The sequence below is a fragment of the Schistocerca americana genome, chromosome 2 (assembly GCF_021461395.2).
Source record: "Schistocerca americana isolate TAMUIC-IGC-003095 chromosome 2, iqSchAmer2.1, whole genome shotgun sequence".
Taxonomy (NCBI): Eukaryota; Metazoa; Arthropoda; class Insecta; order Orthoptera; family Acrididae; genus Schistocerca; species Schistocerca americana.
Window position 1 is genome coordinate 477908403 of NC_060120.1, and position 25569 is coordinate 477933971.

The 25569-nt window shown below is 44.1% G+C and overlaps 1 protein-coding gene across 3 annotated transcripts in view; it reads right to left on the bottom strand.

Moving 5' to 3' along the window:
* Window positions 1–25569, bottom strand: part of LOC124595156 (probable ribonuclease ZC3H12D) — a 580746-nt gene that overhangs the window by 38444 nt on the left and 516733 nt on the right. Inside the window, exon 1 of one of the 3 annotated variants that reach the window (XM_047133760.1) lies at window positions 24916–25112. The exons of the other annotated variants lie outside the window; for them this stretch is intronic. Within the exon in view, the coding sequence (XP_046989716.1) occupies window positions 24916–24945 (30 nt within the window). The 5' untranslated portion in view covers window positions 24946–25112. Of the gene's footprint in view, window positions 1–24915; window positions 25113–25569 lie in introns of those variants that run through there. 3 annotated transcript variants of the gene reach the window in all.

A 25569-nucleotide genomic window follows, 5' to 3' on the forward strand; every position in this document is an offset into this window, starting at 1 on the left:
ATTAAAAAATGGACAATTACTTATCACTCGTCGGCCTCTGTAGCTGTGTGATCAGCCCGGCTGATAACCGTGCGGAAAACACAGGTCGTTTCCCGGTATTGTGACGGACTTTTCCTTGGGAGGACTGGGACGCGGTGCATTCGATTTCGCGTGATGCCAACTAAGTAACTACTTGCCCGATTAGTAGCGCCTCCAGGTCACGAAAACCGACATCGGCAAGAGCGGTGTGCTGACTCCATACCCCTTTGCATCGCATCTAATGACGCCATTGTCAGAGGATGACACGGCGGTCGGTCGGTAATGATGGGACTCGCCACGACCTACGAACGCGGTGATCCACAGCCAACTCAAGACCGACCGCTCTGCATCCCAGTGCGCCTGACGCTTGTTAGACAACTGACACCGAATGCATAAATTCACCTTCATATTACAATCGAGACAAATTTATAGCGAATCATTAAGGATCGTGTGGGTCCGTAACTGACAATGTCAGATCTTACAACTGTACAGTTCTTGGAGGACACTACTTCAGCTGGGAATCGTGTAAACTGATTACAGTATCAGCGATAAGTTACTAGACATACTGAAGACCGTCCTGAAGTGAAATGGCCAGACAAACTGTAGGAAAGGCAGATGTCAGGCTCAGATTCATCAGCACAATCTTAAGGTTAATGGAATGGTTTACAAAACTCTAGTTCCACCGATTCTTTAGAACTGCTCAACAATGTGCGGCCCTTACCAAGATAAATTAATAGAACAGAGAGAAGATAGAGAAGATCCAGCGAAAAGCGAAACGTTCCGTACGTATGCGGGAAAAGGTTACGGAGATGTTCAACAAGCTTCAGTGACAGAGTATACAGGAGAAGCGTTGTGGATCAGGGAAATGTTTGGTGTTGAAATTCAGAAAGCGTACGTTGCCAGAAGAGTCGACCAAGATACTACTTCATCCCACATACGTCTTACGTCAAGACGAAAAAATCGGAAACACGCCGGTTAGCCAACAACCATTCTTCCAACGCACCTTTCCTGGATGAAAAAGAAATGAGGAAAAAGAAGACATTGGTAACAGAAATAATTTCAGCCTCACAACCTAAGGTGGCTTGCAGACCGTAGATGCAGATGTAGTTCCGAATCAAACTTCGATTGCAAGAGACTTCGTGATAAATAAATGTTTCATTGTCTGCCTTAGCTTGGTGAGTTCATCTCGCTTATACCCATAATCCATCACTGTGATACCCCTATGCATATAAGAAATCATCCGAGCATGAAGACATAAATGCTACAGCGTCACAATTCTTCTATTCTGAAGAAACGCATGGACACCGACCAAGCCCACAATGAAAATACTGAACACCTGTGAGCCGGGCCGCCTCCATGGATTTTGTCGCTGTCCTGTTCCCTTCCCCTCCCCCTCGCTCTCCCCCAACTTGTATTTTCAGACATATTCAACATTCATCCATAACGTCTTATTTACACGTATCAAACATATGATATTTTTTTGACGTGAATTTTAAGACCAGAGCCAGGGCACCACTGAGTGACACCTACGAGGAATGTTTACGGCGTAGTACGTTTTGAGTTATAACCCCAAAATTAATTACATCAAGTGAAATAAAGTTCTGTCAATAGCAGAGTATACAACTAAAATATGTTCAGTTTTTCTCGTCCCCTGAGCAGAGGAGAGAGCGTGCGTTGCGGAAACTACAGCAGCCAGTACATCGTCGGCAGTATCTTCGTCGCTTCTGTTATGCGAAGTAGGTCATACGACAGCTAGTGACTTGCATGTAAATCCTTTATTTTTTGCAAAAACAAGTGTATAGATCACCAGTGTCTACTTAGTGTGTACGCAGTACTTAAAGGAAAAACGGCCTTGGTCGGATATTGAGGAGGCGTGCTTTCCGGCATGCCACGACCATCATTTATGGCTAAAAACTAGCAGTTTTGAAATCACTTTCATTTACTGCAGCGGAAAGTTACAGTTGAATCCTAAATAAAGAATCTGGAACGCAAGTATTATGAAATACGACGAAACTAGAGAAACTGCTCGTGCAGTGGAGTTTGGTTGCTGCAGCTCCAGAATGAGGGTTCCGTGTGATATAAACATTTACTGAGCATGGTTCAGTATCGAGAAAGAAGGAGGGAATTAGGTAAAATTTAATAGAAGCTACAGCCAAAAGAGGAAGAGATTAATTTAGAGGACGTGGAAAGAGGAAGAGGAATGTAAAAGGTATTAACGGCAGATCCAAAGGAAAGGTAGTGGTGTGGGAAAGCATGGCAAACATTTTCCCACGTGTAAATGCCGCTTAATCACACTATCTGGATTCAGAAGACAATGGCATGTAACGGGCAGTGCATATTTTACTTATTCTTAATTTGTTTTTATTTATTTATTATTTATTTATTTTTTACGAATTGTTTTTCTCAGTGATACTGCTGTGGATGATCAAGGTTGCTGTGTAGGAACTTTTAGGCCGTTATATACTGACAATTATTTTTATTTCTTTATGATAAAGTTTTTCGCTTTTGTAAGGAACTTTCAAGCTGACGTACGCGTAAGTACTTTTTCAAGGGTTAGATTATTTCCGGTAAGATTAGCTTTTATGAATGGTTTGTATTTACAGCTTGTTATCACAGTTCATTGATGCAAAAATTTCAGTGCCTGGTTTATCCTTTTGGACCCATATTGAAGTTTAACATTTTGCAACCCTGCTTCACCCTCCCCCCCCCCCCCGTTTTCCCTAGAGCCTAGAAGGCGACGAATCTTGTGCATCAGAAATAAGCTGGTTTTAGGTTTCTCCTAATGACAAAATTGTCACGTTGCTCTGGATTGTATGAAGGAAGGCTAGGGTTTGAAGTCCCGTGGATGGCGAGGTAACCTGAGACGGAGCACATGATGGCAGTGGGGGTAGGCTAGGGCAGAAAATATGCCGTGTTTATCAAAGGAACCATTGCAACATACTGCCTGTAGCGAGTTAGGGAAACCCTGCAAAATCTTAATCTGCTTGGCCAGACGGACATCTGAACCGCCGTCCTTACAAAAGAAAGCTCTGTACGTTCAAGCTATTTTGTCAGCAGCTGAAAAATGGTCTCTTGTAACTGAGTTCTGATTACTGACAAGAAAGCAGCGTCGAACCACATCCAACATTACAGTCAGCCGTCGCTTTGATGCCTGCTTTACAATTTACTGCAAAGGCAAATAATTAAAACCGTTTTAATTTCTTCCTAACTCTCTCCCTATTCTTTCCCATACCCTTGGAAATTAAAATGAAGCTGTGTACAGAGGATCGGAGATGAGTCATTTGAAGGAACCGTAATGCTCTACTTACTGCCTCGCCTGAAGCGCAGAGTAACAATGAATATTGATTGCTGTGACATAACGTAATCGACTCCTCTGTGTCTCCAGGTAATGAACAACAGCGCACACAACTGTCACAGAAAGGTCGACAAGGTCGTATCCAGTCAGTCAACGGTGGGCATGTTCGCCGCGCAGTACACGGAGAATGTGCAGAAGTGCTCCCGGATGCGCCGGCACCACACGCGGATGATAAACACATCTAACGCGACATCGAAGCCGATAGCGAGGCGTATCCGCCTCGACACGTGAGGCTGTTGCGCAGCGTTGATCGCTGGTTCGCACCGGGAAAATCACGTGCAAATCACCGACAGTTACATCATAACACTCCACGCCCCCTCCCTCAAACCCGTTGGTTCAACGGGTGACGCGACGTCTTGACAGTGTGAAGTGTTTGTAACTCCAGCATAACTCGCAACAACACTGGACAAGATCTATTTGTGACGTACTTGCAAAATACAAACAGAAGAGGAGACTTTAATGACTAAACCCTTCCGGACAATCCACGTTATTCTGTGGCGACGTAATGAACTTAACATATGGTGAACTGCGCCCCAGTCTCGACATTACACGAAGTGACTTATAATCTGGAGCAGAGGTACAGGATGACAATTACTGAACTACATGAAATAAAAATTGTCATAACTTATGAAAGGTTTGCTTTACAACGTTCATGCGGGGTATGATGGGAATTGGTACGTGCATGGTGGTTTGGTTTCGCGACGAAGTCCACTTTCATTTGGATGGATTCGTCAATAAGCAAAATTGGTGCATTTGGGGGACTCAAAAATGCATTTCGCGATAGAGAAGTCTCTTCACACTCAACGGGTGACTGTGTGGTGTGCAATGTTCAGTCACACAATAATCGGTGCGATATTCCTTGAGGGTAGGGTGACTATCAACGGTATGTGAAGGTTTTGAAAGATGACTTCATTCCCATTATCCAAAGTGACCCTGATTTCGACAAGATTTAGTTAATGCTAGACAGAACTCCGCCCCTTCGAAGCAGGAGATAGTTTGATGTCCTGGTCGAGCACTTTGGGGACCGCGTTCTGGCTCGGCTGTACCCAGACACCACTCGCATGGATCTCGATTGGCTGCCATATTCTCCGTATCTGAAGACATGTGACTCCTTTTTGTGGGGCTATATTACAGACAAGGTGTACAGCAGTAACCCAAAAACCGTTGCTGAGCTGAAAACAGCCATTCAGGAGTTCATCGACAGCATCGATGTTCCGACACTTCAGTGGTTCATGTAGAATTTCGCTATTCGTTTGCGCCACATCATCGCCAGTAATGGCAGGCATGTAGAACATGTCATAACCTAAATCCTAATATCTGTAGTGACGTTTACATGTTGAATGAAGTGTGTGCACGCCGTAGTTTGTAACTATTTTACTTTTTTTCATACAGGTCAATAATTGTCACTCTGCACAGGCACACAGGCCATTCTCGCGAAGTCCCTGACAGAACTGTCGAACTGCGTAAATACGCTCTTTGATGGCTTTCTAAGTTGAGAGTAGACATGCACAGACTGCTTCATCCCAGAGACGCTAGACGGTGGGTCTACATTCATCTAATCACCGTGATGGCTGCTGACTACTCATTCCTTCGCACACTCCAGTTTCTTCGTAAACTAGGCCTCTAAACTTCAGTAGTAATTGTGCGCGATTACGCTGATCGCTCCACAGTGTCAACAAAATGGAGTAGACGGAGTACCGCTGCAAATGTGTGGATGTAGCAAGCCTTTAGTACCATGGAGAGAAGACCATGTTTACACGACGACACACCGAGTTCATAATGCCTACCTTACTATCTTGCCAAGATTCCGGTGGCTCCCATGTGTTGTACTTTTGACCCAACAGAAGCCCTTCATGCAACAGAAGTCGATGACGGTTGCTGCAGAACAGTGGGGCTAAACAGCGCAATTATGGACATCCACACTAACATCTTGAGAGATATTCACGTGGTAAACGACCTGATAAGGCAAAAATTTAAGGAAAACCCACACTCATCGCCTCTTATATCCCACACGCTCCCCAACATTCACGCCGATTATTCTAATTAGTGAGACTATTTGATGTCATTGTTGCTGTTGCATCGATTCTTAACTACGTTTTTATCTAAACTTTATATTAAAGTCATGCATCTTAGAGTAGAGTGCAAGACACCAGGCAACATGCCAGAGTACTCAAGCGACACACAAGAATTGATGGGTCTTCTTCTGAAGGGAAGTGATTCATGATACGGGAATTTGTTGCCATCTGCAGCGAATCACTGTACGTATAACCGCTGGCGTCACAAGCCGTGTCTTCTGGTATTTCATCCTAAGTCGCTTAGCTGTAATCAAATAAGTCCCTCTGCACTGAAGTGACTGCGAGGGAGAAGGTAGAATTTTTTATCACGCTACTTTCTCGGCACTGGTCGTTTTGGGCTCCTGTTTATCACATTTCGAAAAATTGCTGTTCTTACAACTTCGACTACTGTAGTGCACGAAAAATGACAATAGAAATCAAGAAAGACTGGAACAGCTGTCACGCGGCGTCTGCATTTACTTCATCCGCGGACGACTCTCGCCGGACCGACAAGACAGCTACCGGCGAAAGCTCGCTTCAGCCCCTTCTATGCGTTCGACTTTCTTGTCTCACTTGACTACTCAAGACAAGTCAGACTACTGCAGCGCTCCTAGAGTCTTATTTCTGTAATGATTCTTGTATGTTTGGAGTAGTTGTTTTCGTTTACAATTCAACACCAAAACTGCGTGTGTTGTGGGAGCTCTCTTTGGTGCAGTTTTGAAATCTTAACAGATAAAGTGAGGTTGTGAGGGATTATACTTTTCACGAAAAAATAGAAATGTAGTAGCAAAATCTTGGAATAGGCAATGATAACAGAGCTTATCAAGGTCACAGAAGAATTCATTGTGGAAGTTCTTGTCAAAGATAGTGTGATAAATTCTTTACACTTCTGAAAACTGAAAGAATAGGAAAAGTGCCATCCAAACATTTCGAAACGTACCTGTGCACATTTATTCACTTGAGAAACTGTATATATGTTCAAAGTGCAAACACAGAAACAATATTCAGAACGCAGTAAATAGCGACTTTTTGCTTTATCTTTTCTATCTTGTTTTCTTGCTAAGTGTCAAATAATATCAAACATTATTTTTCTCGTCAAATAGCTATAACCTTTTCACGGCTAAAATAATTTTCATTAAAACAGTTTATGTACCTACGTCCTTATTTCTGCATAGTGTAGGCCTTTTCTTTGAAATATGTAAATAACTTTTTGGTTTCAGTTATTTCGTCTATCTTGTAAGGCAACACTAGTAATAAAAAATACCAGAACCTTCTGTAACTTCTCGACGCGTCACGGAAACACAGGAAACAACACAACAAAGATTAAGGAGGTACGAAATCACAAAATCCATAACTGTACTAAGAGTAAGCTCGGCCAGAAGAGATTAACTTTCGATTGTATTCAGACGCCGCCATAGTGCCCTGTTCCTGCACATGCCCAGTGTGCAGCACACGGAAAAATTAGGACTCCACTCTCGCCACGATCTATAGAACATTGACGTCATAGACACACTGGTGTCGTGGTTGGTTAATGATTTATACGCGGGCACAGAAGGAGCAGAGAGAGGAGAGAGGAGAGAGGAGAGAGGAGAGAGGAGAGAGGAGAGAGGAGAGAGGAGAGAGGAGAGAGGAGAGAGGAGAGAGGAGAGAGGAGAGAGGAGAGAGGAGAGAGAGAGAGAGAGAGAGAGACTGACTCTTAGCATCTGACCAGTTTAGCTCAAAGATGAATGACAGTGATCCGTCGTTTACAGAAAGGGTCTCTTGACTTTCATTTAAGAGATTGTTGGGAGGGTTCTTTTAAAATTCTCTCTGCCGATTTCATGCAACATTTTGTCTGCCATCCGGGGTCCGCCGTAGCCGACAGGGCGTTAATTCTAATCTTAGTCCTGCCGAGGCCAACAAACACTTTACTTTAAACCTCACTATGAAAATCACGCAGATTGCGGCCCTGTGTGCAAATTTTAAACTACAGACCCACGGATTGGAGGTTCGTCCCCAGTTGGACGAGTTTCTTTTTCTGCTACTTTATCTAACCTCTGTCTACATCTACATCTACATTTATACTCCGCAAGCCACCCTACGGTGTGTGGCGGAGGGCACTTTACGTGCCACTGTCATTACCTCCCTTTCCTGTTCCGTCGCATATGGTTCGCGCTCGAATCTCTCTAATTTTACATTCGTGACCTCCTCGGGGGGTATAAGTAGGGGGAAGCAATATATTCGATACCTCATCCAGAAACGCACCCTCTCAAAACCTGGACAGCAAGCTACCCCGCGATGCAGAGCGCCTCTCTTGCAGAGTCTGCCACTTGAGTTTGCTAAACATCTCCGTAACGCTATCACGCTTACCAAATAACCCTGTGACGAAACGCGCCGCTCTTCTTTGGATCTTGTCTATCTCCTCTGTCAACCCGACCTGGTATGGATCCCACAGTGATGAGCAATACTCGAGTATAGGTCGAACGAGTGTTTTGTGAGCCACCTCCTTTGTTGGTGGACTACTTTTTCTAAGGACTCTCCCAATGAATCTCAACCCGGCACCCGCCTTGCCAACAATTAATTTTATATAATCATTCCACTTCAAATCGTTCCGTACGCATACTCCCAGATATTTTACAGAAGTAATTGCTACCAGTGTTTATTCCGCTATCATATAATCATACAATAAAGGATCCTTCTTTGGTTCAAATGGCTCTGAGCACTATGGGACTTAACTTCTAAGGTCATCAGTCCCCTAGAACCTAGAACTACTTAAACCTAACTAACCTAAGGACATCACACACATCCATGCCCGAGGCAGGATTCGAACCTGCGACCGTAGCGGTCGCGCGGTTCCAGACTGTAGCGCCTTTAACCGCTTGGCCATCCCGGCCGGCGATCTTTCTTTCTACGTATTCGCAATACATTACATTTTGTCTATGTTAAGGGTCAGTTGCCACTCCCTGTACCAAGTGCCTATCCGCTGCAGATCTTCCTGCATTTCGCTGCAATTTTCTAATGCTGCAACTTCTCTGTATACTACAGCATCATCCGCGAAAAGCCGCATGGAACTTCCGACACTATCTACTAGGTCGTTTATATACATTGTGAAAATCAATGGTCCCATAACACTCCCCCTTGGCGCGCCAAAGGTTACTTTAACGACTGTAAACGTCTTTCCATTGAGAACAACATGCTGTGTTCTGTTTGTCTTGTCTGTTCTGTCTGTCATTGCTGGGTTGTTTTTTAGTCGGGATCACATATTAAACCGTGTTGGCCACCGCTGCTTTGGTGGCGGACGAGGTGAGGCTGCCACATGCAGAGGGCGACTGCGCTGCAGCCTTTCGCTTGGACGACTGCCTCGGGTTATGAACGCGCCGGCTGCATTGGCCGCTGGCCTGAGGACGCGACATTCCAGAAGAGAAACTCGCATGTGCGAGCCACGGCCACGTGTGGCGGCGGCCGCGCGGGGGACGGACACAGGCTGCGGCTGCGCCAAGGCTGGGAGCGCAGCGTCTCGTCCGGCTGCTATGCTCTTCACAGCCTGAGCGCACTGGGGACTCGCTTTCTTCCCTACACCATGGCTCTATCCAAAACAGGCAGGTTTCTGGTGGGAGAGGATGCCGTACTCCCTTACTTCGCCCTTCCTCGATATATTTTGCTTTCACTTCCACTTGTAACGTACCGTACCACAATTGCCTACGACTTAATAACAACAACAACAACTAGCTTACATCACTCCTTGGTGCATAGCTTCCGAAATAACAATTTACACTATGTAACGCTAAACGGCCCTGCTCACTACGAAAAATCTCGCCGTCGTTTTCTATTAACTTATTGGCTCTCTATAGGGACGATTTCGCTTAGCGTCTTGCTAATACTAGCGTTACGTGATATTTGTTCACTTAATGCAGCCGGTGGGCTAAATAAAAAGTCACTGATTTAAAATATATTACTTTATTCCTGTTAAGTGGTCACATCCACGTTCCAGCGTTGCCCAAACGATAAGCAACAAGTGCCTGGGCCCGTCACTACCTGCGCTGCTTCCGCCACATTCCGCCACACAAAGTAGTCCGTCCAAAATAAAGATTTCTGCAGCTTTCCCACATTCTGGCATTCTGAAACTATTTTCTATGGCTAAATGTCGCTGTTCTTGAGCAAATATAACTACTGTATTTTAATTCTACCGAAAATTCTTGTATTAAAGATGGCTCATGGATACATTATGTAAGCATACTGATCTCCTGCGAAAATAACTAACAAGTGGAAATAGTATCTTTGCATTACTGCAAAGAGCCTCTGTTGTGTGTGCTACAGACCATCGATGTTATTGCGTAACTACCATCATCAGAATTTCACTTAGCACTTCGGCTATGACCACGTGTCTTGCATACTATGGTTACGCGAGCTTGAAAATGAAAGGAAAGCTGTTTGTTTCAGTCGTTTCCGCCTGTGGTCAGGAAAATCATTGCTTCTCTTATTTTCTTCCCTTAGAGCAGAAGCATTTTCTGTCTTGCCTTGCTTAGCGTCCTGTATTTCGTTGATTCTTCAACTTTTGTAGTCCTGTCTTCCTCAGTTGCGTGTAATATTACGGTATATTGATAATTTTTACTTATGGACCGTCTGACAGCAACTGAATAAAACACAATTTTAGTGCCATACGCGTTTCGCCTTTATTTTCTGCAAGGCATCATCAGTAGCAGGTTGCGTGGACAATTTCTTACATATTACGCTCCTGTTGCATTTTTGGTGTTGTTCTTCTTATGAATGCCAATTTGCGGTTTTTTTTTCCACATTCCACAGAACTATGAACTGAACGCTTGTTTCAATGCAATGTTTTGGTTTCTCCACGCAACCTGCCACTGATGATGCCTTGCAGAAAATAAAGGCGAAACGCGTATGGCACTAAAATTGGGTTTTATTCAGTTGTCAGACAGTCCATAAGTAAAAATTATCAGTATACCTAATTCGTTGATTCTGCCTGTGGACTTACGAACTATGTTGCACTTGTTGAAGACAGGAACGACCAGTCTGTAAATGTGCGCCTTCACTTGGCTACAGCGCTCTCTTCAGCCCGTCATCCCCTAAGTCCATCCTCTCAAACAAGTCGAAAGTGTCTAGTGTTAAACATAGCTTCTAATTTTCTAGAACTGCTTGTCTCATTCAAACTACATGTAAAAATGTAAGCTCTTACTAAAATATACTCAGGGCAGGTAGTGACAACCTCCCGAAGGCATATTCCATTATTTATCGCGATTTTCGCCACAGAAAACTGAAGCAAAACACCAGAAACTACCGAACGGAAACATAACTATACAGTAAGGTCGGTAACTCTTTAATGTCTTGCTGACATTTTCTCAGTGGATCACAATGGGCGAAGAATGTGGCATCGCCATTTTAACGAACCATTCCACCATTCTCCACCTGATCCAATATCCCGGAATCACTACGACACTGATGTCAGAGTACAGCTTTTGTGGTATCAGCCAGAGATCGCGGTGCCACACCAAAGTCGGCAACGAAAGTCGATACCACAAACATCAGCCAAGATTCGCGGCAATCCGCAACAACCAATGGGAGGGCTCCTGAAGACAACGTCTCCCTCACAGCATACCAGCGCTCTCGCGCAGAGGTGAATATAGTGTCGAGCATGCAAGAGCTCGACCCCAGTTCGAGAGCTCAGCTACAGCAGTCAGCCCCCATCGTGTAGGACAGTGACAGTTACGAGAGTAGTTTCGTCTGCCGACAACAGCTTTTATTGCGTAATACAGTGCCTGACGAAAAAAAAGTGAAGTAACCGTTGTTACTCCCGGCGTCACACAGAAGGGAGCCATGGGGTATGACTTCATGTCACGGCTGGTAGTGATTAAGGGACATGACGGCATAACGGTGCGTCACAGACAGCATGTGTCCTTACGTGTTCTCTTATACGTCAATGTGGAGGTGCCATTTTTGAATCGGCTAATGCTCGTACACACATGGGGAAGGGTCTCTCTGAACTGTCTGCGTGGTGACACGTCTGTCCGAGTACCAGTACCCAGGAAGGCAAGGACAACTGCTGTGGGCCACCTCGCCTCAGGGGAAGACACGACGACTCTGACACCCTGCACAGCCAATCAGTACGTACATCCAGGCTAGATCAGTAGACTCATACTGCCAAGTTCGCTGTAATTACTGAAACAACATCACACATCCTTTCAACCTGTAAAGTTTCGTTTCCTCCCCTCTTCTTAATGGTTCACTTTTTTTTGTCAGGCAGTGTATCTTAAGCTTCTTCCAACTCCATTTGCGAATGAAGTGTGGGAAACAGGACGTCTTGTGTGTCTCTGTGGTATCAGTCATATGTCTAACTTTATTTCCTTCATCTACAAAGGTTTTGTACTAAGGAGGTGATGAATATCCATGGTTTCCACCTTTAAGCTATTTTCCAGATATATTTTTTCGGCATTTATTTTATATTCTATAGCCAGTTAAATATGCGTCATCCTTCGTTGTATACGCTTGAGGTTCCTGTTTAGGCCGACACGATGTGGATCCCACCAGAGAAATATTCCACTGTTGGGCCGTGCGGCTCTAGGCGCTTCAGTCTGGAACCTCGTGACCGCTACGGTCGCAGGTTCAAATCCTGCCTCGGGCATGGATGTGTGTTATGTCCTTAGTTTAGTTAGGTTTAAGTAGTTCTAAGTTCTAGGGGACTGATGACCACATATGTTAAGTCACATAGTGGTCAGAGCCATTTGAACCATTCCACTGTTGATAGTTCAATTTTATGACAAGTAACCTCTTTTCTAGACGAACCGCAATTTCCCACTATACTACAAGTCTGTTGTTTGATTTACTTACGACAGTCTTAGGATACCCATCAATCCTTTCGCAAGAAAATATTTTGCGACTAATGGGAATTGTGGTAATTAATTGTGTACTCAAAGGCTACTTAACCGACTTACTATTTAGAGTATTCCCCTTAAACCTTACTCAGGATGGCCGCATACAGAGCAAGAATCCAGTCTTTGCAACCACTGCGCCACCTCGGCTCTTATTAATAAATATGAGTGGATTCCAAGATAGTCTACCACAGTCAGTCAGATATGAGGATGAACTTGCAAATAATTCTATAAAAAAAGGTTATTTTCGTTAGAAACGTTCTTATGTGTGTGAACATGAGAGGTAAACTGCAGCACTAAACTGCTCTGCCTTCCACGGTGCGTTATTGACGTTTCTCACTTCTTAAATTAGTCATCTCTATACATACAAACGCCCAACTCCCACATTTCGGTTGGCTACAACGTTGGAAATTTGAAAGAATTAATGGAGTGAAAAAACAATATTTCGTGGAAGTGCAAATGAACGAAGCAGCAACACTGAACTGCTGAGTGCATTAGCAGAAAATGACAAACGCGAGGGATCAGCGATGCCCTGTGTGGCTGCCTAGCGCGCCTTTGGGAGAGACGAAGCAGCTGCTCTTTTCTCGTGCACCTCAGATGCGCTCCGAACAGCGAGTTGCCAAACTATGGCGCACCGAAATCCGTGAGAACTGGGACACACATCCCCGTCTGCTGTGGGCGCTGGCAGCCGGATGTGCTCGGCGTGTGTGCCACGGCAGGTAGTCAGGTAGTCGGCAACGTTCTACACCTCCTCCCCCCCTCCCTCCTGTCCCCCCTCCCCCCACACCTATAAAAAAAGCATATCCTACATGCGTCTATAAGGTTTCCACGAAAGTAGGACAAGAATTCATTAGGGAAAGAGGCAGGTACCAGATGCAGTTCCTGCTTTCACAACAGTTTTAACATCACCACACCGCTAGAGGCTTCTGTTTTTCCTGTATCTACGCTCGACAGCTAACGAATCTATTGTGCCACCTTAGGCAAGAAGCTATTATATTGAAAGAAGCCTTTGCTTTTCCAAATGTGCTAGCCAAGGAGATTTCTAGGTTCCATGCACCAAACGGGTGTCAATATCCAGCTTCAAAAAGGAGGTACTGGAACGAGACAGAAACAGTCACAGCCTGGTTTCCTTGTACTGCCAGATTATCTTACTGTCAGCAGATTTTCTCCTGCCACATTCAGACGGGATCTGTTGAACCAAGGGATTCTCCCTTAAGCCTCTTTTACACGAGCGACTTTTGTCTCACACGACCACTCCTATCAAGTGAGTCTGCGGCAGTGGCGCCCCCTGCCGCCTCTCCACGGCCGTATTATTCATAAACTGAGCCACCCTCCTCACGAATGGTCACCTTTGCTGGGACGTAGGCATTAGGAGTGTTTTAAAATGCAATGATCATATAGTTGATCGTCGGTAAAGCAGTTGCCAGACAGATTCATTGGAAGAAAAGGAAATGCAATCCGAAAACAAAGGAAGTAGGTTACAATACACTTGTTCGCCCACTGCTTGAATATTGCTCACCAGTGTGGGATCCGTACCAAATAGGGTTGATAGAGAGAAGTTCCAACGGGGAGCAGCGCGCTTCGTTACAGGATCATTTAGTGATCGCGAAAGCGCTACGGAGATGATAGATAAACTCCAGTGGAAGACTCTGCAAGAGAGACGCTCTTGTTGAAGTTTCGAGAACATACCTTCACCGAGGAGTCAAGCAGTATATTGCTCCCTCTTACGTATATCTCGCGAAGAGACCATGAGGATAAAATCAGCGAGATTAGAGCCCACACAGAGGCATACCGACAATCTTTCTTTCCACGAACAATACGAGACTGGAATAAATGGGAGAACCGATAGGATCGAGCGAGGTGGCGCAGTGGTAGCACACTGCACTCGCATTCGGGAGGGCGACGGTTCAATCCCGCGTCCGGCCATCCTGATTTAGGTTTTCCGTGATTTCCCTAAATCGCTCCAGGCAAATGCTGGGATGGTTCCTTTGAAAGCGCACGGCCGACTTCCTTCCCCTTCCTTCCCTAATCCGATGAGACCGATGACCTCGCTGTTTGGTCTCTTCCCTCAAACAATCCAATCCAAGAACCGATAGAGGTACTCAAAGTACCCTCCGCCACACACCGTCAGGTGGCTTGTGGACTATCGATGTAGATGTAGACAATCGCTTGTGTAATGTTTGCTGCCTGCTTTCAAATTGCGGTTAAGAGGGACTGTCCTTATAAAAATTGGAATTGGAACATCATTAAGCTAGTAGAATTTATTACTAACCACTGCAAAATCTTCCACATTGCTGGAAACTGAAAGAACAGGAAAAGTGTCTTAAGAACATTACAAAACGTGTTTGCTCAAGAAAATAAATACATACAAGCAACCCTTCAAACAGAATTTAAAAACAATATATAGCGCTTTCTTATTTCATTTATCTTTTGTGTCTTGTACTTGTCCTAGGAATCAAATAACATCTAAAATTACTTTTCCAGTTCAATACTTTTTCCTTGTTGAAGCTATTTTTATTAAAAAAGGTTCATCTGTTTACCTTTTTCATGCACGGTGTAGTATTACTCTTTGTTTACGTAGTGTACAAATTAAATACTTTCAGCTTTCAGACATATGATCTGTATTATTAAGAATACTAGTAGGAAAAATATGAAGTCTTCCAGATTTACGCCTAAAATATTCCGCGAGCCAACACACGTTGCACGGCAGTCTTAGTTGTCACGAAAACAAATTAAAAAATAAAATTAAAATCAAGAAGGTATCGAAGCACGACATCCATTGCTGTGACGTGAGTGAATGTGGAGAGAATAGGTTAACGTCTGGCGTTAGCAACAGTTCCCTGTCACTGCTTACGGGCGGCCTGTAGCATACTCGCGATTTTAGATCAACACATCTTACCCACTTGCGACGGGTTTGGCTGTGATTTACACGCGCGAGTGCTACGCGCAGCCATCACGAATGGTGGACTTCGGCGAGATAGCGCCCAGTGTGTCGCTGAGAACGGCGCGCAGAGAATGACTCAGTTGGCTCACGTTATTTTGCCAACGAATGAAATGGCATTTCGTGCTAGGCAAAGCCGTCCTCCCACGAGGCGAGGCAGCTAACGTTGTCGCGGACGGGACACTCGTTCTCACGAGAGAGAGAGAGAGAGAGAGAGAGAGAGCGCCGCAGGCTCAGGGGACAAGCCGGTTAATGTGATTTGCGCTCTCCAGCGGCCGTTGACGGCTTTATTTGTCTCGCAAACCACACAGTCTCTGTTAAAGTGAACGCTTGTAAAATAGTTGCATTAACTCTGTTAGCAATTGTCGAAGAAGAGCGGAGACAGATTCTGGATTCATCCATGGCTCCAACAGCGAATTGCTTCTAGAGGAACACTATATAACGCTGTGCAACGATCTGACATACATACTAGTAGAAGTTATTCGTTAACTCAACTGTATTTTAATCCCATTTTCAGATTTAAATTCAATATAGTTGAGGTATAGTGTCTAATGTCAGTTTGCGCATGCATAATATACATATCCTCGAAGTTCCATCGACTATCAATATTCTGAAATAACGTACTTCATCACATAAATTTGAAGATCTAGATCAGTTTCGTAATTTCATTCAAATGGCAGAGGAGACTTTTTCGAAGTTGCTCACCATCACTGAAAAGGATATTAACCGGCAGTCACGGTAAGATTTCTGGCCACTGGGGAAACATTCCAGTCGTTGGCCGTTCCAACAAGACTTGCAGCAAACACATTGTTTTGTAATAAGTAACACTGAATTTTGAAGTAATACTTCTATTAAACGTACAAGAAAGATCCAGAATCTTTCATAAAACGGAAGGTGAGAAAAGTATTTGGAAGAAGGTTGACACGAACACACTACTCCTGCATTCAAAACGTTCGACCTCGCGACGCCAACAACTGCGCTACAGCGTCGACACAGCACGGAAGCATTTGCATATGGTATACAGCGTCTAAAAAGTATCTATAAATCTCATTATCTGGACATTTAACATTTAAGTGGTACCAAAAAGACGCGTTTCTAACGTATCATCGTGCCGTAGCACTCAAAGGTATACCTTCGTAGCACACGTGTTATGACACTGAAAACATCAAATATAGACAGCTTTTACAAACCAGTATGTACTTTCCTGTTACTTAACTACAACAAATCGAAGCGAAAACTTCAACAGATCAAGTTGCTCATGGCTTGAAAGGGCCACATACACCATAAGAACGATGTCGCATCTCAGTGGTCACGTTCCCCTCCACGATACAAAAGCTCTGATACGCAAGATCCTTTATTTCACGCTACGGGGTGTAGTGAGACGTGGTATTCCACGCTGTGACGTCACCAGCTCCTCGTACAACTGTGTTTTCACGCTCCGCGAGAAGACGGCTCTAAGCAGCACTTAGTATACGTTACGACTGACGCACAGGGATAACGAGAGCCCATGTCCTCGATGGCTGAGGCTGTAATATCGAACAGTGAGGTGTACATCGCACTACACACTCCTAAAATCTCTCTTCCCTCACAATAATCCATAAAAAAATTGTCAAAGAATATAGCTGCGTAAAGCGTTCTTGAGCAAATGCGCCATTCGACAGAAGGCTAGTTACTCAAGGCTGTCTTGGAGTTAGGACAGGAGAGGGAAACAGCAAGTGGACAAATAGCAGGCACGCCGTAGCAGAGCTGCGTTCAGATTCTTCGCTTGCCACTGCTTGAAAGCGAGATGGGAACGTAAAAAACAGTCTCAGGGAGAGCGATTGTCGAGCTTGCATCTGAGCGACGTATCTCGCTTTTAAGCCTACCAATAGGCACGGATTTGCGTCTATGTGCCTACTGCCTCGGTTAAAAACTAGCTACAGTGCCCAAATGGGGTTTAACAATCCATCACACTTTTTGCAACGTACAGGATGCCCCAGTAGGATATACAAGGATAAGGCAGGAACGATCATTCGAAACAAAGGAAGACTCGAAACAAGGGCTCTGCCTACCTTAAGAGCTACAAGCACTACATCTTCCATACTACGAAACCTTTTCTACTGCAAGCTGCTTTTCTTATTTAGGGAGTTGGTAGTTTGGACCAAAATAAGAAAAAAATGACCAGTAAACATGGGCTCTGAAGTGCATGCCTCAAGAGCTACGGGCCCTTGTTCGTCTGTGCTACTGTGAAACATACGCCTTCTAATGAAGAAGTGCTCATCGCTCTTAAGCTATGTATTTTTACGCCAATACTTAGTAGACTTTTTTCGTCGAATGCCCGAATATTGACCATCCCTCCTGGGACACCCTGTACAACAATGATTAGATACGAGGTACACAATGAACGCATGAATGTCCACACATTGTCACTCCGTACTCTGTGAGCGAAAAGCTCAAGACGTACGGTGACTATTATGGGCGTTTGCTCTTACAGTTAAGTTTAGTTGTCAGAACGTATACATGACGCAAATTTTCGAGGCATTCATCGATTATTTACACGACAGCGAATACGGAGGAAGTTACTAACTGGAATATGCCCTGTGGATTTCACCTCGTCTAGACCGGGTCATTTCAGAGATGTTAACGATCTGGCCAGTACATGTGCGCCTCAATGAAGAGGAAGAGGCAGTGACTTCCACTTTTTTCAGCATCAACAGTCACTGGCCGTCTCTTCCTTCTGCTCCGGTGAACCAAAGTCTCCATTTCTGATGGGATTTTCATGATTGTTTTAAACTCACAGGAAGTTGTTAGAAAAGCGTCTCGAGCCCTTCGACCGCTGTCAAACTGCTGCCGAAAGGCGCGCTCTCTCTGTTCATGTGGTAAATTAGGAAATTTATGTATGTTACGCAAATAAATAATGTTTGTTTGTGCTGCAAAGCGCGACAGAAATTTTGCGGGTGCGCGTTAATTGCCTAGCTGTAGTGAAATTCACAGCAGCATTTACACGAAGTGGTGCTGAGAAATGCGTTATAGCGTATCTGGACGAGCGGTATTCGACAAGGCTGAAAGAGAGAACACCAATGATAGCGGTACCACTTGTTGCGACACTGTAAGACCGACCACTGTGTTCTGGTGAACTACGGAACCAACGTCAGCTCAGATACAGGCAAGCGTCAGATATGCACAGACCACAACGGGAAGCCTCTGAAGTAGTGCAGCGACATTTACATGAGCTGAGCAACCCCAGTGATTAACATTATTCATGAAGAGCTATCAACCGTACTGTTCTACCCTTGATTCTGAGAGTACACTGGTGTTGTCTTCAGTCGCAAGAGAAGTAAGATGCTGCTCTCCACGTTATTCTAAGCCTCTTCAGTCTCCGAGTATATCCTGTAACCTACATCTGTGTATACCTGCTTTCTGTAGTCAACCCATCTACCCTTCTCCATCAATTATACCTTCCCCAACGCTCCCAATCGCACTCTACCTGCCATTATCAAATTTACGATTACTTCACACTCTAGGACGCATCTTATCAACCGAATCCTACATTCAGTCAAGTTGTGCCATAAAGACATTTTTCTTCCAAATTATATTCAGTACCTATCTGATCTGCATTACCGACGGTTATGGCCAAGGCACTTCGCCATCCTTTCATTAATAAAGTTAAAGTTCATTCTGCGACATCAGGGAAATGACAATTTGGTGCTGGAGGGAAGTGTGTGATTTTTTTGGGGGGAGGGGGGGGGTAGACCAAGAGAGAAATACAGTAAGAAGGTTCATATGGATGTAGGCTGCAGTTTGCATTCGTTATCAGAGTTTAAGAGATCTGCAGAGGATAAACTAAAATGCAGACCTGCATCAAACAAGTCTTCACACTGAAGATCACAACAACAAACTCCATTACTGGTGCAAAGATTGTGCCTATGACGAGTTAAGGAACTCAATCCCTTTCTTTAAAATATGGTTAGTGACGCCAAATAGAGGAGTGCGACAGATGCGACAACTCACATGGATTACTTCGAGCAAAATGTGGAGAACTTCCATGACGTCGCCCCCACTTAAATAGCAGACTCCGTTCCGGCGGGAGCAGCGCATATGCTCTCTCTTTCTTACGAATGAGTTCACCAGGAAACTGTTTTCCACTGTTAGCAAACCGGCGTTTCCACAGCTCGTACATCACCGGTGAGAGTTGGAAATCTGCCGACGAAACTATACTCGCGGTTACGAAAACACGAGGGTATCGAAAGCGAATGTGACTGAAAAGCCCACTGCTAGCGAAAACCAACTAGAATTCAACAGCGCGGTATTTATCTAATTTAACCGATATATTCTCCGTTGTAAACGACAAACAGCAGGACGTTTAATGGCTATCGTTTTAATAAGGACTTCTGTTTGTTGTAGCAAATTAAATAGTTTTGCTAAGTCTCGTCGTTATGGTTATTTCTGTACGATATATTCTGGGCTAACGCAAGGAATGAGTAGGTACGCCGCAGAATCTGTGAAGTAAGAAACATGGAAACACTGACAAGAAAGAGGGGACAGAATGATAGGACATGTGTTAAGACATCAGGGAATAACTTTCAAGCTAATAGAGGAAGCTTCAGAGTGAAAAAAGTGTAGGGGAAGACAGAGACTCCAATACATCGAACAAATAATAGTGGACGTTGGACTGAAGTGCTGCTCTGAGCTGAAGAGTTTACCACAAGAGGAGTGGCGGGCGGCGTCTAACCAGTAAGGAAACTGATGACAAACTATTTTGGGAGGCTGAACCTTTATACAGGGTGGCGCAGGGGAACGGGAAATTTTGAACGTTACAGTTGGCAGCACTGTAGCGCCGGCAGATGTTCGAAACTTTGCACAATTGATGTGAACGCATTGCCATTTACTAATCATGGAGAATTGGACTGGTGCGGAACGTGCAGTAGCTGTGAGAGCGTTTTACAAAAATGGTGATAGTGCGACTGCCGCGCAGAGAACATTTCGATAGCATTCCCAGGTTGAACGTCATGGACGTGTCCCATCTGCGCATGCGATTACAACGTGGGTGCGTAATTTTGAAGAAACAGGATCTGCCTTGAAAAAGAAACGGCACGTACCCCAGAGAACATTGCAGCTGCTAAAGCTGCAATCGAGAGAAGTTCTCGCCGCTCCGTTCGACATCATGCATCTTCGCTAGGGATTAAGCGACGAAGCTTACAAAGAATACTGCACGAATTAGACTTCCATCCCTATAAGTTGCAGATTGTGCAACACTTACATGAACGACGCCCAGCGTCACGTATGGAGTTTAGTAGCCAGATATTGGCTAAAATCAACGAGGACGCGAATTTCCTTGGTAACTTATGGATATCAGACGAAGCCCATTTCCACCTGAACGGATTCGTGAACAAACAGAACTTTCGTTATTAGGCACAGGACAATCCTTGTGAGTTTCTCCAGCGACCACTACATTGCGCCAAGGTCACAATATGGTGTGCTGTATCATGTCATGGCGTTATCGGCCCTTATTTTTTTGAACGTGAGGATGGTAGTGCAGTGACAGTAACATCCGCTCGATATGTTGAAATGCTTCAAACATTCTTTACACCGAGACTGTACGAACTTAATCTTAACGTCGAAAACATGTGGTTTCAGCAGGACGGAGCCACGTCACACACTGCTCGACAATCGATGGCAGCAGTTCGTCAATTGTTTGGAAGACGCATTATTTCACGTAACGGTGACATTGCATGGCCTGCGAGATTCCCTGATCTTAGTGTGTGCGACATCTTCCTGTGGGGATATCTTAAAGGCAAGGTGCACCGTACACGTCCTGTAACAATCCATGAACTGAAGGAGAACATTGAAAACGAAATCACTGCCATTCCCCAAGATTTGCTACACCGCGCATTCCAGAGTTTTCATAACAGGCTGTTGGAGTGTGAACGCCGAATGGGAGCACATCTTTCCGACGTCATCTTTAAAAAGTAAAGAGACACTTTTGGACATTTTGATTGTAAAGACATACTGAATAATGGCATACTGAATACATTCACTTTCGTTAATAAATTACTAGTTTTAAGAATTTTTTCTTGGAAATGACGTTATTTCGAAATTTCCCGTTTCTCTGCGCCACCCTGTACAACTCAAACATTTTGGCAATTCACTCAATTGAACATACAAATAGGCAAGGGGACACCACCTCCAACAGACATAATCCTGTGAAGCAATGGGTGGTCAAACGAACATTTGGTTCCACAGCCGCTTTATATTTTTAATGCGAACAGGAAGTAAATGCCTTTTTATCTTTGCAACGCGTATTACCAACTATTTGTTAGGAACTAAAGAAATAAAATTTTAACATATTAGGCCTACTCATATCCGTCGATAGGAAGATGCTGTACAAACTAGGTTCTTTTAACCAAAATGCAGACGTCCCTGAGGAGTTCCACCTGTGTTGACGAAAATGTTCGCCCTTATCAGTTTGCACTCCATAACAATGCTACAACAATAGCAAAAAGTAACAAATGGAGGCAGCATTTTTCAACCTGGTCGTATTTACTTAGACCTCTTCATCCCAGAACTAGTTTTGACTTTTTACGCCATTATAAACTGTTTACATTTATAAGAATCACATTGCATATCTAAGTATACGCCTAACTATACCTAAATCGATCTCTCTAACTTTTAGCTCATCCCCAATCTCATCCTTTAATATTTTTCCCAACTGAAGTGTACCGCCTTCCGGGCACAAGGGTTTATTATTATTATTATTTCTTTCCTTTCCCAGACGTTATGTCTGGTTAAAAATGGAAAGTGACGCGGACCTTGATCAAGCGTGACTTCCTTTTAACTGTACGGTATATGTTACATTGCATTTAGGAACTTTCGGGTAACTGAACATGTATCAACAATTACAGATTTCTGTAGTTGTATATATACGTTTGGATGTAGCTGTATTGCGATGATGTACTGGTGGATTTTGTGTGATATGACTCCTGTAGTTGATAGTATAATGGTATAATGTCAACTTTATCCTGGTGCCACATGTCCTTGACTTCCTCAGCCAGTTGGATGTATTTTTCAATTTTTTCTCCTGTTTTCTTCTGTATATTTGTTGTATTGGGTATGGATATTTCGATTAGTTGTGTTAATTTCTTCTTTTTATTGGTGGGTATGATGTCAGGTTTGTTGTGTGTTATTATTATTATTATTATTATTATTACGCGCCCAACTTCGGTGTCTTTTGAAATGTGCAGTATTACAATAAGACAATTGCCGAAAAATAGGAAGGTGTACAGTAGCCAGTAGTTTCATAGTCTAATAATAAATACATGCAGCAATTATAAATCTATCCCATAGTGGCCATATGACTAAGGGATTATACGTCTTCAATTTCAGAAGTATTCGGACACGGAAAAATGACGTCAAGCGAGCATAATCTCTATTGAAGGCATAATCTCGCTTCCAAGACCGATAGACAAAAAAGGGGGGCGGGCCTCATCAGAGAGCAGTGTCAACGCAAAAACTCTCATACCACTGAGCTGCTGCTCTGAGGCAGGTATGAGAGCTGTGTGAACAAAATGGTAGAGGCAAAACGATTCGTATACGCTGTCGGGGAGGCCGTCCGCAATTCCGCACCGGGCGGCGGCACACTGTATTACAGCGCGCCTAGCCATAGCTGCTCAATTTCGTAGTTCCGGAAGGACGTGATCTGCGTACCCGCAAACGCAAGGAAGCGCCGAACGGGTCCCACGGCGCTGTGCGGAACAAAGGCAGGGCACGGACGAGCAGACGCGAGGCAATTTTTTTTTTCTGCAGCAGGCCTGGCAGCTTGCAGCGCAGGTGCCACCGAGATCCGGGTCTCTCTCTTCCCGTGCCCGGCCTGCGAGCAACAGGATACGGTACGATACGCTACGGCGCGCCACGCAGCCGGTCCCAGGTATTAATAGCTCCCAGCCGCGCGCCTCCGACACGAGGGTGCCTCAGCCAAATATGTGTCAACCCAGACCACGCGCCTAACGTGGCGGAACAATAAAATCCAGTCAGCAGGAGGTGTGTCTGAATGTGGCACTTCACGGTTGGATAAAAACGACTTTCATGACAAATTTTGAAGCATTTGCTTAGGCTTCAAGAGGATCTCGTTGGCAAAACTGCGGTATCTGTTTACCGCATATTCTTACAAAATTGATACCACTAGATTAACCAGAAATTTTTGTTTAAAAAAAAGGAATTTTCTGTGGTAACATTGTCTGTTTGGTTCTCTCCGGCATTCATTCGCAAAACTATATTCACGTTAGAGAAAACACAGGAACAGATATTAGTCCGCGTGCCTCGACAATCATGATTGCAGCACAGTTGCAGAATACAAATCTGTCTTCTTATCTGTCGCTGTTTGATTTTCGCACGATTATATCGGTGCCTAATTATGTTTACAATGGAGTGATGTGTTCTGATACAAACTTACCCATGCATTCTGTGAAGGACCTGAAAATTGTGTAACAACGCCAATGAAGGAAAGAATCACATAATAAAGCACAAGACATAATAAAATCATACAGTACAGAAAAGAATTACTAGCATTTCTTCATGTAATGGATCTGCAGCCATGATAAATATTTTAAAAGAAATTTTCCATTTATAGCTGCTAGCATTATTCAAATTATTTTGCTACGACCGTTTTCGACGTTTTCTCAGTACACAGCAATACGGAAAAAGATTATTATTCCGCGTATCACTGGATTTCAATAACATTACAGTTGCAAGCTGAAAATGATGAGTTTTAAATGGTTGTATTCTCAAGCGCACCTGTTGCCTAGTTACGAAAAATGTAATTTGATGGCTAAAACCAACAATGGGAGTTATTTTAAATAATCAGCATCCATAACCTTACATACAACTAACATGAATTAATTTATCTTTGCCATTATTTTAGCAGTTAAATCTATAGTTAAAATTATAAGCGGGCTACAAAAAGAACAATCAGTTCTGTAATACAGTACATTAGCTGTATATCCCAATAAAACATGCGCTCAAGAGAAAGACTCGTGAAACTTTCGAAAAGAATATCACACTGCGATTCAAGGGAGTAGTACACCAGAACATCCCTAATGCCCATAATAGTTATCCCAGTTAAGAAGGGAAGATCACTGGATTCGACAGTTACAACCTGTGTAAAATGACTGACAGACAGCTAAAATTGCCCCTTTATTGCCTACACGCCGTATCAGCAATGTATTTCAGAGCAAATTATTCTTCCCTCTTAGTTTCACTGACGAAGAGAGATGTATAACTTCTTGCTCGTCACAAGGCGAACTTGACGGATGCCCTGCCCACATTTTAAAATTGACCTTCGGCTGCTACAGCACACAAATGTATGGCGATGACTTGTGATGGGCGTGGTTGCACATTGTTAATATCCAGCATAGCAGTCGCGGTAATAACAAATCACGCGAATAACTTTCTTTAAAAATCATGGTTAACTGACTTCCTATTTTCCTGTAGAATTAATTTTACGTGAAGTACCATTGGCAAATGTATTATGATTGTAATACTTCCACTAAATCGCTGCTTCAAACGTGAAAAACGTATGCACCCACTTCACTTTCATCTTTTGCCTAAAAATTCAGGGCGTCAGAAGAAAAGATCGCATTGAAGCACAGAAAATGCTGCACTCGCAATCAGCACAAAAATGATCAGCTGTTTCTTCGAAACTCAACTCACACTGGAATGGTTGGTCCAAATCTCCAGCATATCTCCCTTGTACGTCGTCTTGTTCTATGCTGGCGCCTCCGCAAGGGTGAAGAATGTCATCGGTGTAGCACCTGCAAGAGCGAGAAAGTATCGCGCACACTTCGCGAGTAGGGACGCTGTCGCACACCCGCTACTTCTGCTGTTTCTGTCCCTCGCACTCCGGAGTCAATGTGTGACTGACACGCCGACTCTCCCGAGGCCGCATCCGTGCGCACGCGCCCTGCCCCAGCGGCCAATCACAGCGCCGCAATCGCATCCGGGAGTGAGTGCTGCTACCTAGCGGCGACCCGCACAGTCTCGGGACGACAGAGCACAGCAAGCGGACAGCTGATTTCTATGACGCGACTTCCGGGTCTGAAGGTCCCTCGCAGCCGCGTATAGGGCGCAACGCGCACCGGCGTCGCCATATATAGAAATCTGTGCAGATTTAATTGCAAATTTATCTTTGAGGAAATATCACAGCTAGCAAATCTCTTGTTTTCACGGACCTTTTCAATAATACTACTACTGTTCCAGTTCAGGTTTTAAAATTGTCTCCCGGTTAATGTACGATACAACTACAAACCAGCGACTCTCATTAAAAGATTCAAGTTTTGTAGCGGAAATTAGAGAAACAGACTTTGT